At 31.3% G+C, this 13,538-nt stretch overlaps 1 protein-coding gene across 1 annotated transcript; it reads left to right on the top strand.

Annotated features, from left to right (window-relative positions):
* Positions 1-8,427: 8,427 nt before the first annotated feature.
* LOC106708601 (probable cytochrome P450 4s3) lies at positions 8,428-12,689 on the top strand. The gene is made up of 10 exons (XM_014500138.2): positions 8,428-8,688; positions 9,935-10,044; positions 10,234-10,327; positions 10,503-10,688; positions 10,792-10,861; positions 11,227-11,353; positions 11,434-11,646; positions 11,719-11,962; positions 12,154-12,321; positions 12,526-12,689. Exons 1-10 carry the CDS (start codon positions 8,526-8,528, stop codon positions 12,687-12,689), a joined length of 1,539 nt encoding a protein of 512 aa, XP_014355624.2. The 5' UTR covers positions 8,428-8,525.
* The last annotated feature ends 849 nt before the right edge of the window (positions 12,690-13,538 follow it).

Genomic DNA, 13,538 nt, shown 5'->3' with positions numbered 1-13,538 from the left:
GGTTTAAACTTTTTTTCCTTTATATTCTTTACACAGAACACCACTGCATTGACACTTATTAAAACATACTGTCATCCCTTATGTAACTCTTTATATTAACTTTAACAATACAGAGACTTTATGTACATGTTATGTGTATTAATATATTCAGTCTCAGTTCAGTCGAAACCAACAGTAAGGAAAGAAGTAAAACGTAAATAATGATATGATTAACTGAAAACAATATCACAATAATTCAAAACCCCGTTAGCTTATTTTTTAAGGCTTTACCAGCATTTTTAAATAAATCTTAAAAATAATAATAATAATAATAATAACTGCTTTATTGTAACACTCATATACACAATTATGTGGAAGCCTTGGTTCCTGAACTAGGGCAAAGCCCTGTGTTTCTGGAGCCAATCCCTTCCCCCATTATCATCATCATTAAATTAATTTTACATTTAGTGAGAAAAGAAAAGAAAACAATCATTTATGATTTTCAAAAAAAAAAAAACAGAAATTAAAAAAAAGATATAACTAACTTATTTTCGTTTTTTTTTGCATACGTGTGTTTTTGATTGGTGTGTGTGTGTGTGTGTGTGTGTGCGTGTGTGTTGTGTATGTTTGAGTGTGCGTGTGTGTGGTAATGTTGGTGTGTGAATGTATCCCTATGAATATGTCAGATGTACGTATAACTATAGATAACAATAGATAAATTAGCAACTAGTTTCTTTTTATGAGACATTTGTAATATGTTTATTTTTTCTATTTCATTTTAAGTTCTCACTCTTCAATACTTATAAGATTTTCACAATCTCTGTAGTCTAGGTTGTTTAGCCAATTTTTTGCTTAAGTATAATATGTTTTACGATACTAATGTCATATGATTCGTTTGTGATGTCAACATCGCTTCTACCTTTTAAGTTGTAACCACATCGGAACCGATTATCATTACTCTCCGGTAACAAGACAATAAGGTCTTACAGTAGAAATAAATCTCCTGACAACATATCGAAATGATAACTGGGCAATTCTGTTCGAAAGGAGCTTACATTTGTTGACTTTGGAGCTTATATTCTGCTCCTTGCCTATTATGCGTTTCTAGCGCATAATGCTAGTATGTGCAGACAGGCTGGATAACGTTCGCTTTTAGATTACATTTGTCGCTTTATGTAGTAAGTAATCCATACAGCAAACAGTCGACTTGTGTACACTAAAGCAAATGCAGTCGAACTAACTTGAAATTTATTACAAGACTTATACTAACACTTTAGAGAGTTAAATCTGCTTTACATAGGTATTTATGAGTAAAAATTTGTTACATTATTTAGTAACATGTAAATTAACATTTTGCTTTATGTTTTATGACAATCTCCTTGCAATTATAATCTCAAAAAAGGCCATTGGCTAAGTCGGACAATACTGACTAACATCCATACATCACAGTTGAAAACTAAATTCTTTTAAAGTTTTTATTCATCACGAATGGTTCGTTATCGTTTAGAAATAAAACTTGCTTAATTAAAAGGGAATCTGAATTTGGAACAGTTAAGTTCGTGTTTGTTTCCCATGTGTGTTGTTTCCTTGTTCGTCTAGCGTGCGCACCGACTTAATTAATATGATGTATACTGACATTATACGTAAATAAGAATACACCAACGTACCTGGAATATAACCACTAAATTACATGTCACCGAACAGCTATGTACTTTATAAGTTTTCTTTTTCTTTTACAAGTTACTCTGGTAAAAGTAAAATTTAAATTAATAAATCTAGGTAAAAATAAGTTTGCAAGAATCTAAAACTAATTACTTACTTTGCAGATAAGTTCCACCGCTAAATAATGTGCGTATCTAATGTATCTGAGACAGTTTTTCCTTACTAGCTCTAGGAATACCATAATGTAATTATTGTTAGGCATAACTATCGTATGTACGAGTATATGATATTTATCTGACATAATTCCAGAGGGATTTCCTCGGTGCACTCGCATAAAACCTGTATACAAAGTTTAAATTGCAATAACAAGCACTCATAGTCACGTGTTACGGTAAAATGCAAATCAACAAACTCAAATGCCTACATCATAACTTTGCTATCCGTCGTACGAGTAGTCCCTATGCCTATAGTTAATAGACGAATAATAATTATAATAAACAAAAAATAGACGAATCAAATCTACAATTCAATGTGTGTACGGAGCGCGCGCAACGCGATTCTTGCGTCGCAACCTTTCAATAGTAGTTTCGACGATTTACGTGGCTTACGAAGGGTTTAAGACCTATCATTTAGCACGTACATATCAACTTTGCTATGAAAATTGTTATAAGTATACTTATATAGTAAATGTTAAATGACATTACCCCGAAATGGGTAGCGAATAAACATCCTTGACTGTACATTATAACAATAATATTAATATCGTTCTGCACTGAGTTGTTTTATTTAATTAATTAGGCAGTTCCAAACACTAAATTCGTGAGCAATGTAATGTTAACAATGTTATTGTTTCAGTTGATTTAATCCAACGGCAAGGGTTAACTACGATATTAATTAGAATGCTTCACCAAAATCCAGAGACAAGGTCGCAAGAGTTATAACACATTAATTAAATGAAACAAAGTTTAATCAAACTTGATGTGCTGTTGTTATATAATATTTCTCATTATCTTTTCTAGAAAGTTTATTCCAATAATTCATTTAAAATCAATACGAGATTTTTTTTAGCATTTTTTTACGTAGTGCGCACAAATACGATGTATTTCGGCATTTTTAAAGTTTTTTTCTTTTTATAGAAAATAGACAGAGACATCTATGGATAAAATTGTACACTAGATTGATAAAAGTTTAGAGTATTATAGTTTATTGTGACACAATAATTAAACCAAGAAATGTAATATATTATCAATTACGAAGTTATTTTTTCTGGAATATAAATTGTAGAAGAAATAACTTAAGATTAACTCGAATCATCATCATCATACAAACCTCTTTGGTCTATTAATTCTCATTATTACAAACCACCTGTTTCGATTACAATGAGAATAAAAATGCAAAAAAGATGTGTACAGTCTCGATACAGCAATATTTTCCGTTTTTTTTTTATTTATTTAAATTTATAATGGTTTTTTTCCTTTCGTCTACACTCATTTGAACTTGATTGAACTTATAGAGAATAATGATTGTAATAAAATTTATCACTTGACTTTTATTCCTTTGTATTTGTATATAAGAAAAAATAAAACTTGCAAATTTGCTAAGTACTTATTTTACATTCTTTTTTACAGTGTCATTTTCAGAAATTGAAAGTCGTCGATCTTTTTTTATCATCGTTATGCATAATTAGAGAAGATATATTATGTGGGGATTACATTAACTATTTTTTAAAGGATTAGTACAATAACTTCGTCATTGATATTTCACAATTTTAGGTGTCATTCCAATTGACCGAGACAGTTTAGACACGCATGAAAGAAATAACATTAAGCCAGATGATTAAATTATACGAGTACCTTGTACTTTAAATCCCTAACGTGATTTTGATAACATACATTTTATTTATCTTATCGAATTGTGGATTAGAATATGTACATTTTTAAAAGTGAAGAGGAACAAAAATGAATCGATGAAAAGCGAATAAAAACACATACATCTATAATCTTACTAATGCGAATGTTTAGATGGATGGATGGATGTTTGTTCGAAGGTATCGCCGGAACAGCTCAACGGATCTTGATGAAATTTTTCACAGATGTAGAACATATTCTGGAAGAACACATGTACTATACCTATATATATATATATATATATATATATGTACTGTATTATGTGCTATAGCATGTACTGTATACTTTTTAAATTTTTTTAATGTCGTGCGGACAGAGTCGCGGGCAACTGCTATTAATTATAAACATTAAAGATTTGATTGTTTGTTTGCATTGAATAGGTTGCGAAAATACTTAATCGATTTGAAAAATTCTTTTGCTGTGGAGAAGATACATTATCCCTGGCAGACACGGGCTATTATTATAGTTATTACTAGATTTTTTTTAATTCAGCGCAGATGAAGTCGCGGGCAACTGATAGTATTCAATAAACCGATTATAACTCAAATCTCTGTCCCTTTTTAAAAAAGTGAAAAATATCATTTTTATTGATGAAAATTAAAGGGTTTTATCATAAATTAAAAAAGAATCGTATTTGTTTCATTTACTTTTATGTATTTTTTAGTCTTTTATATAGTTTAAAGATGTGATAATTATTGTGCATAAGTTGTTGAAGCAGTAAACATGCGGTGGGCATTACTTATTATCGTATTTCCGGAGCGCTAATCAGAGTTCAGTTTGTAAACCGTACCAATGTGCTACGACACGTGACTATCGCATATCAACACATTTCATATTAACTGATATGCTTAGTTTGTCTTTTAGTAAAGGTTTCGCGTGAGAAATTCAACTAAGGGTGACCTTAACGTTAGTGACCAATTAAAGATCTCTGAGTGGGCAGGTTAACATTAGAGCTCTAATAGCTAAATAATAATTTGTAATGAATTTTTAATTATGTTAGGGCTTTTTAATATAAAAGTTTAAAAATTATTTAACTTACCTACTGATAAGCAAAAAAGTAAATTTAAATCAGAACTTGGGGCAATAAACTTGATACGTGAAACTAAATTAGTATAAACAAATATTATTACTTACATAACAGTTGAAGAGGTAAATAGTTAAGTTATGTGGAGCGTTATTCCGGATGCAAGCGAGATACGGCGCTCGTTAATGGATTGTACGCCGCTGAGTATATCCACGTCTTAATTATCTCTAACTTTATTGCTCACATGTTCTTAGCATCGCTCAAGGGTGTAAATCGGCACGTCGAGGGTACGCAAACAATATGTGAATGATTTGTAAATTTTATCCTATGATGTTAAATCTATGTTTTATTTTATTTAAAATTCTATTATCAGTCGCACATTTTCATTATTACTCGAGGGTTTAGAAACATTTCAGCAGAATAATATAGTATTGTGAAAATATTTATAAACATTTTATTGGATTTTGGTAAGCATCGATGATCTGAACAAATTGCGTAAACAAGCACTAAACAACATCGTAAATAATATAGAAACAAAAATTCTCCATCCCAAAGAAATTTCTATCATATTTATTAAATCGTCACACGATCTTTCCTAAAATGTATTGTGACTTCTGAAACTTACATAAATATAATTCATATTGTAGACAACATTAAGAATAAATCGTTAGAATAAGGAAAATCAAAAACCATAGTAGAGCTGGCATACACGTGATCTTGATATCTTTGGTATCAAATAAATACACACGTCAAGGGAAAAACTTGACTAATACTCAGAACCCACACAAAAGCAGTAACGTTAACAATAAATACAAACTAACGCATTGTGCTTTTTGATTAAAATTTTCGTGACTTCGAATCTTTGCGTCAAACCACGAAATTCTATCTTAGGTTTTCCCAGACTATATTAACAGAGATCAAATATAACTTCTGGCTATTTATTAGGGACATGCTAATGTACATATGTATCTCACTTATATAACAGTATACATGTGAAAGTTGAGATGTTTGGATGCATTTTGTTAGAATATATCTCCGCAACGGCTCCAATTATATACAATTGTACAAATTAATAATTTCACATAGATGTACAATAGAACATAGTCTGAAAGAACACATAGGCTAACTAATTAAGTTTTTTTTAGTTCCGCGCTGATAAATTCTCGGGCGTCAGATGATTTTCCTTGTTAGCAAACATACATGTAGATGATACATACCTTAAATTATCCTAAAAATCGGCTACGGTGTCTAGAGTGGTTAAAAATGATCCTTAAAATGAAAAAAATAAACTTGTATGAAGTTTGTAAAGTCGTAACTATATTATGTAGGTACTAGTAAACTATGAATGCTTTTTTTAATAAATTATAAAATTATAATGAATTGAAAATGAAATTATTTTTATTTATCTAAAGATTAGAAGGTAATTTTTCTTATAATTGACAGTAAAAACGCAGCAGCGAAGTTGCGGCACGGAGTTGAGACTTCAAAGAAATTAATGAGTGTTAGGAACTCTCGACGTGCTAACGCCAACTTGATTAGTTTGGACGCAAACCGGAACATAGTTAAGAAGTGCTCTTACAGAAAATCTCCACTAATTGCAGATGGTCTCGAAACGCTGTTTCGAATCATTTGAAAATAGTTTTCTATAAAATGATTTAAATTTTGATTAAAAATAAAAAGTAACGCAGTAATCAGAGTATTTTAACTCTCTGTTCTAGAGACGCCCGAAAGAAGCGAAGAAACCAAGCTTAAAAAATAATAAATAATTAGATATCCTGCAATTTTTGCATGATAACATTTATTCGCCTCCCCCGCAATCCTTTTCGTCCCCCAGATGTCAACAATTATCATTACGGCAATAAATCTGACGTTTCTCACGGATTGTGTGCCTACGCAGCCAGTGCCCTTAACGTCCAAAAATATTAACAGTGGTAGACGCAAGCAACAGCAACGTCTGTTGAACGAATGGGCCTAGTGCCCCAGTGCTATATCATGACCACACAGAAGACAGGCATGAAGTGGAAGTACTTCCGAGTTTCGTTTGATGAGTGTGAGCCGGAGGCCTAATTTTAGTCCTCTTTTCCTTCCCACATTGTTCTTAAAAGGAAAGGATGGGAATGTAAGTGGATTTTGATAGATGATAGAATAAGAGATGATGAGAGAGATGCATAGAAGGGGGAAATATTCTCTTTCTGTGTCCCCCTTCTTCCGTTGGAAGTCTATGGGAAGCGATCACTTCGCCATTTCGGCGGATTTAGGCTTATAAAAAATAGAAATAACTAAGAAAACGATTAAAATACTGGTTTATTTACATATGTTAGAAATAGTATATAAAACAATCATAAATCATCCATTTAACTTTTCCCATATTGGATTCCAAACGTATTGGACGCCATCGTAATGGTAGTCACAAACTAGATTGGCAACATGAATAATCACGCATTTCAATCACGCACGTCTCCAATTAATACATCCATTGATTACGATGACCGCTATGTAACCTTCGCCTCACAACGTATTGCATTTAAAGGGTTTTTATTCATTATTTTCAATTTCATTATTTTCGCATTTATTTGGGTACTGAAAATTTCATTAACGGTTATTTGTAAAATATTAGAGTTGTGCCAATTATTTTATTGAATCCGTTCAAACACCTGTACAGAATATATTAATTTCCATTTTTTTCAAACAGCATAAGAAAGATGATAGTATGTTTTTGTACTAATGTTTGAGCCGTGGAAAATTACAACAATATGAAACTGTCACAAAATAGATCCAAGAAAAAAACTTACATCATTTTTATTTTTATTTTAAACATGATCCACGGATGTATTGTTGACACTCGTGTTTTATGCCTGTAATATAGTTTATTCCAAATCATCCGATCGATTTTACCGATACGGAGTAAGTCGAAATACTCATACTCATGAGCAATTCATAATTCACAACAATTCCGACAATCTTATGACTAAACCAAGTATTCTGCGTGATTCTATTTAATTCCATTTGAAAAAACAAATATTACAATAATTTAATAAATAATAGATGCCGCCAGCAACTCCTTCCGCGCGGAATTCAAAAAAAAATAATTAGTAGCCTGTGTGATCTTAAAAACTGTTTCTACATCTATACCAAATTTCATCGAGAGCCATGCAGCCGTTCTGTCCATAATGTCCATAGCTTATAACAAACATCCATCCATCTATCCATCTAATCATTCGCATTTATAATATTAGTGAGATTTATTTCCGCAATGGAAACACGCAATTACAATACAATACAATACAGATGTAACCTATAAACCTGTAAACCAAGAACAACAAAGTTTTTAAGTTTAAAATTTTTAAAAACTGAACCTACCTACAAGCACCACCTTTCGATTAAATAAATAACCATAAAAATCGGAACATTAAGAGAGAATTTCTGTAAAAATATACATAAAAGTACACACATAAAAATACAGCCGAAATGAACACCTTTTTCTTTTTGAAGTTTGTTAAAAATTAGATTAAGCTAAACAATTCCAGGTAAACGCAGGCGTAAAGTATGACGTATATTCAATCGGTAGAATTTCCAACTTGAAGGAAACGTAAGCTTGAAATGCTTTAAATATCGAGCGCTTTCAAACTGTGAAATCAGTCGTGATTCCATCTCTACATTGATTGGTAGTGCCTCTAAAATAATTTGTAAGTTTACAAGTTAGCAAAAAAAAATCCAAAAGATTTTTATTCTATGATAACGTTTATTAATGAAGTGTTGTGAAAGGATTCGAAAAAATCTATGGTCGATTAACTAACATAATCCGATAAGAGAATCGATATAGGCGAATTTTAAATTAGTCATTATATAGTACGAACCATAATAAATCTATACCGCTCCAAGGAAAGACAGTGATTCATATAGTATTTATTACGTTTGATTTTTAGCAATTTTGGTTGTTTGTGGTAATAAAAATGATTCTCGCAGTTTCGCTCGTAGTGTTAGTTTTTGTGTTGATTATTTTGCACGATGTATTGAAAAAGAAAACTCAAAGATGGAAACACCTGAGCAAGTTTCCTGGCAACCCACCTTTGCCACTCATTGGCAATGTCTTAGAAATTGGATTTGATGCTGACGGTAAGCATACTTAGTACAATTCAAATCATTAATAGATAAAGCTAGTAGTTGTTTATAAGCTGAAGTCTTCGATAGCTATATTTATATATTCACATAATAAATAAAGAACTGTTTTTTATTGTTTGAAGAAAAATGAATAAACGACAAGAAGGAAAAAAAAAACAAATGTACATAAAGGGTTGCGCGGTGCGCACTGGCCACTCAACCCTGGGGCCGGTGTTGCCGCAACAGTAGTATTAATAAAATGTCCGGATCTTTAGTATAAGTATCAAGATTCGATACCTCACTACTTTCTTTATTATTTGTTGAATTTGCTATAATAGGTAATAGTGTAATTTGGTATAGGTAAAGGTGTAACTTCTGATAGCCTTAAAGCCTTAAAGCCCTTCGCCTGCTTGCGAATAAAAGCTGTAAAATTTATTTTAAACAAATATGAAACTCAGAGTTAATTTAACCTTATGATATGTTGTTTCGTGTACAATTTTAGAATTCGTTACGTAGGAGGAATGCATAATAAGGGTTAGTTGACACGAAATTCCGAGGTCAACGTTTCATTAACAATATTATTTATCTTTTTATAGAAATCCCAAGTAACTGTCGTACATATTAAACATGTACTAACAATAACTATTATAAATTATTTACCCTCTTTTTATTAAAATATATTATCTCTAATAATGAACGAAATAAAAAAATGTTTGAAAATCTTGTTACCGTGTTATGGCAGTTATGTATACTGATTGATTATTGTTAATACAAAATCAAACGGTCTGTGATAAAGGATTAGATAAGATTAGATAAGTGCTTTGTCTAATTCTGCTAATTTATGACGACATAAATTATCGGTCGACGACTGTTTCATAGTAATAATGTATTCCCACAATTTGTTATCTTTTAATCGATTTTTTTTTATGTTTTAGTCAGTTTCCGATTAATGATAAAGATCGTAAGTAGAATCATGGGTCAAAGAGTAGGCACATAACTAGATAAATCAGATAACCGATGAAATCGAAAAGTTCCGAGATTAAGTCTGACATGATAAACATTACAAACCATTTCGTACTTACCGGAAAACTCTCGGAAAGTCCTTTTCCTGATATGCAATATCCTGTACAAAACTTTGACAATTTTTTTGTGTGAAATAGTCCGTCAGTCAATACGAGCTATTTAAACCTCGCCACACTTTTTTTAAGAATAATATAAATTTAAATGTTTTAATAAAAACTTAAGTCAACTATATTTGCAGAGGCATCTAACAGATTAATGGAAATGTGGACAAAACATGGAAAATCTAATTTCCGTTTAACTGTGGGAAGCGAAGAATGGTTGCTTCTCTCTGAGCCTGATGATGTTGGGGTAAGTTATTAAATGTACTTAAATAAACTTACTTTCATTGCCTTAAAGGGTACATCTACAGCCTTTAAGTAGAATAGTCGACTGCATGAGAAAAGGATACCAGAAGCCAAAAGGAAGATAGAAATTTGTCCTGTTGGTGAAGACTTAAGTGGAGTAGGAAACTTAAAACAAAAATATTACTATTTTTAGACACTTTTAAGCAGTCCTACGGAACTGTCGAAACCATTGGAACGCAACGTAGCAATGATGCCATTTTTTGGAAATTCAGTATCAACCTCCGAAGGTATATAATCTCCTTTTTAGTACTATGTTATATATTTACGTTTATAGAGTACAGTTTATATTAACTTAATACTGTACTTCTTTTTTATTTAATTTTATCACAAAACAAATAAATATAGTTTTTTGAAGATAAATGTGATAAAACTCAACGAAGGATTATTTTTTTTTGTAAACAGGAGAAAGATGGCGATCTACACGTAAACTAATGAATCCAAGTTTTCAATATAAAACTCTTGAAAAAAGAGTATCGGATGTGAATAATTATTGTGAAAATCTTTTTAACATTTTTGACAAGTATTCGGGCAGACCAAGTGTTGATGTATATCGTTACTTGCGACCGTATATGTTTGATTTATTGTGCAGTAAGTAAAATAATTTAACTTATAAAACTAATATAATTGATCATAATAAATATTAGTACAAACAAATTTAAAATGTCGCCATTTTATATCTACCTTCTTTCAGATTCATTAATGGGTGTTAATTTTCATATGCTTGATGACCTCGACCATCCCTATTTACAAGCCAGTAGTCAGTAAGTACTTTTTATGAAACGAATTGTATCACCAGAATACCACAACCAGACTTAAAACCTTAAATATAGAGGATACTAGCTGTCGCCCGCGACACCGTCCGCGCGTAGTTAAAAAAAAATGAAAAATAGATGTTGGCCGATTCTCAGACCTACTGAATATGCTCACAAAATTTCATGAGAATCGGTCAAGCCGTTTCGGAGGAGTACGGGAACGAAAACTGTGACACGAGAATTTTATATATTAGATTACATTTTGAATCAAATGAACTGGATTCAAAGATTTTTTATTAAGTGCTTGTTTAAACGGAAAATGTGATCTGTGTATTACGCAGTCATCATCGTTTCAACGCAAAATTTTATTACAGAGTTGTCAGTTTCATCACGGACAATTATTTTTCATACTGGAGAAATATCCGACCACTTTTCGTACTGTCACCGTTCTACAAGGAAATGATGTCAATAATCAAGATTATCAGGAATCAAAGCACAGAGGTAAAGACATTTCAAATATTAATTAAAATAAACTACATAATCCAAGAACCATCTAATTCAACAATTCTTTTAATTTGCAGATAATCAAAGAAAGAAGAAAAATATTACAAAAGTTTATTGACGACACAAAGAATAATAATAAAAGTGTTAATATTGACGTTGATAAATTAATTGCTGAAAACTTGTCAGATGATGCGTGTCTTTTGGATAAATTTATACTCAGTAAGTCTATTTACGGGGACTCTATACCTGACGATGTAATAAATGAAGAGATCACCCTTGTAGCGTTTACGGTAAGTTTGTTAAATTTAAAACAACTCATTTTCAGCTTCTAGCTTTGAAATTAAATTGTTCTTTTATTTCAGGGTCATTATACAACAACAATGACAATGAGTCATACGCTTTATTTCTTGGCAAAATATCCAGAGATCCAGCAAAGGGTATATGAAGAACAACTCTCTATATTCAACAATGAAATTACTAAGAAGCCAACTAATAACGATTTAACAGAGATGAAGTATCTGGAAGCAGTCATCAAAGAGAGTATTCGAGCGGTACCCACGGTTACGAAGATTGGAAGACAACTTAAAAGTGATCTCCACTTCAAAGGTAATATTTCGCATTACATAGTTAATTAATTAATGCTCAAAAATATGATGCTCGTATTATAAATTTATCGGGCTTATACTTTTAATAGTTTAATCCTATTAACATCATGAATATATTATACAAATCGAGATTGTTTAAAATGACTAAGCATAGTATAAGGGATCGCTTTAAACATAATACCTTATTTACAGATGGTCGAACCGCTCCAGCAGGAACTTCTGTGTTAATATTTTTCGACGCACTATTTTCGAACCCCAAAGTGTTCCCAGAACCAGAAAAATTCAAACCGGACAGATTCTTAAACAACATGCATCAGTTTGCGTTTATCCCATTCAGTGCTGGACCAAGAAATTGTATTGGTAATTATATATTCCACTCTTTGTAACACACTCAGGGTTCTGTAGCCGTTGATTTTCACTGCCGTGATCCTTGTTCATATTGTCATCCTTTTCATTATTTTTGAGAAAAAAGAATAGTTAAATCACGCCAGTAGAATTTAACTGTTATAGATTATAACAGATCCGAACATATAACAGAGTAATTAATAACTTTCTTTCATTTAGGGTTCCGGTACGCTTGGGTGGCTATGAAGGCAACCCTATCAAATATACTGAGAAGATACGAAATCTTTCCCGGCGAGCCTGGTACAGAACCACAATTTAAATACAGAATAATCACGGAATCCGTAAATGGTATCCAGCTTAGGTTAAAGAAAAGAGACGAATAAATTTAGGTTTAGTGTTGATTCATGAATTTAATTTTAATTTACTATTTATTTACGTGAAATGTTTCCAATTACTTTTGTATACGAGTGTTTCATATTACTAATTGGATTTAAATAATTCTAATTCAAATATAAATCCAATATTGTTGGTATTAGGCATTATAAGACATTTATAATGTAATTATTTACATGGTTTTACAAAAACACTAACAAACAACGAGGCAAATATAAATTACGATTTATCTAGAAATATAGAAAGTGCAGTATGTAATATGTAATTTTTATTATAATAATAAACATTATAAATGCGAAAATAAGAATGTATGGATTGTACTACTTAACTCCAAAACGGATCTCGACTAAGTATCATTTGTAAGTATCAGTTGGTTTTTGTAATTCACGCCTGGCAAAGACGCGGGCGATAGTTAGTTTGTACGAAGTGTATGTAATGCAAGGAATAGTGAAGAAAAGAAGGTGTACTTAGAAATGTAATAATTTATTGTTATTTATGTTTTCTGTGGAACTATATTCTTTTTATTTGGAATTATAGGTCTGTGCTATAGTTTAAATGAAATAAAAGATGAAAAAATATAATATTTGCTTTTATTTAATCCTTAATATAATCATCATCAGCTCACTATACGTCGCCACCGAGGGGTTCCCTACCATAAGTTAGAGGTGACTAGGCCATAGTCAACAACGCTAGCCCAGTGCGGCTTAGTAGACTTCACACATATCTTTGAATTTCTTCTTAGATAGTGCAATTTAAACCTTAGTAATCTCTATTTTCAATTTTTTTAAAAGGAAATATTTTCACAGTCAGAAAGAAAAATGATGTCCAGAAAAAAATTG

The sequence above is a fragment of the Papilio machaon genome, chromosome 5 (genome assembly GCF_912999745.1).
Source record: "Papilio machaon chromosome 5, ilPapMach1.1, whole genome shotgun sequence".
NCBI lineage: Eukaryota > Metazoa > Arthropoda > Insecta > Lepidoptera > Papilionidae > Papilio > Papilio machaon.
Note: the sequence above shows the minus strand (reverse complement) of the source record. Positions and strands in the feature narration are given on the sequence as shown.

Excerpts from the sequence above, each read along its gene's own strand:
- LOC106708601 (XM_014500138.2), top strand. The coding sequence starts at position 8,526 with ATGATTCTCGCAGTTTCGCTCGTAGTGTTAGTTTTTGTGTTGATTATT. Across the intron at positions 11,647-11,718 it reads TCACCCTTGTAGCGTTTACG|GGTCATTATACAACAACAAT; the intron begins GTAAGTTTGTTA and ends CTTTTATTTCAG. Across the intron at positions 12,322-12,525 it reads TGGACCAAGAAATTGTATTG|GGTTCCGGTACGCTTGGGTG; the intron begins GTAATTATATAT and ends TCTTTCATTTAG.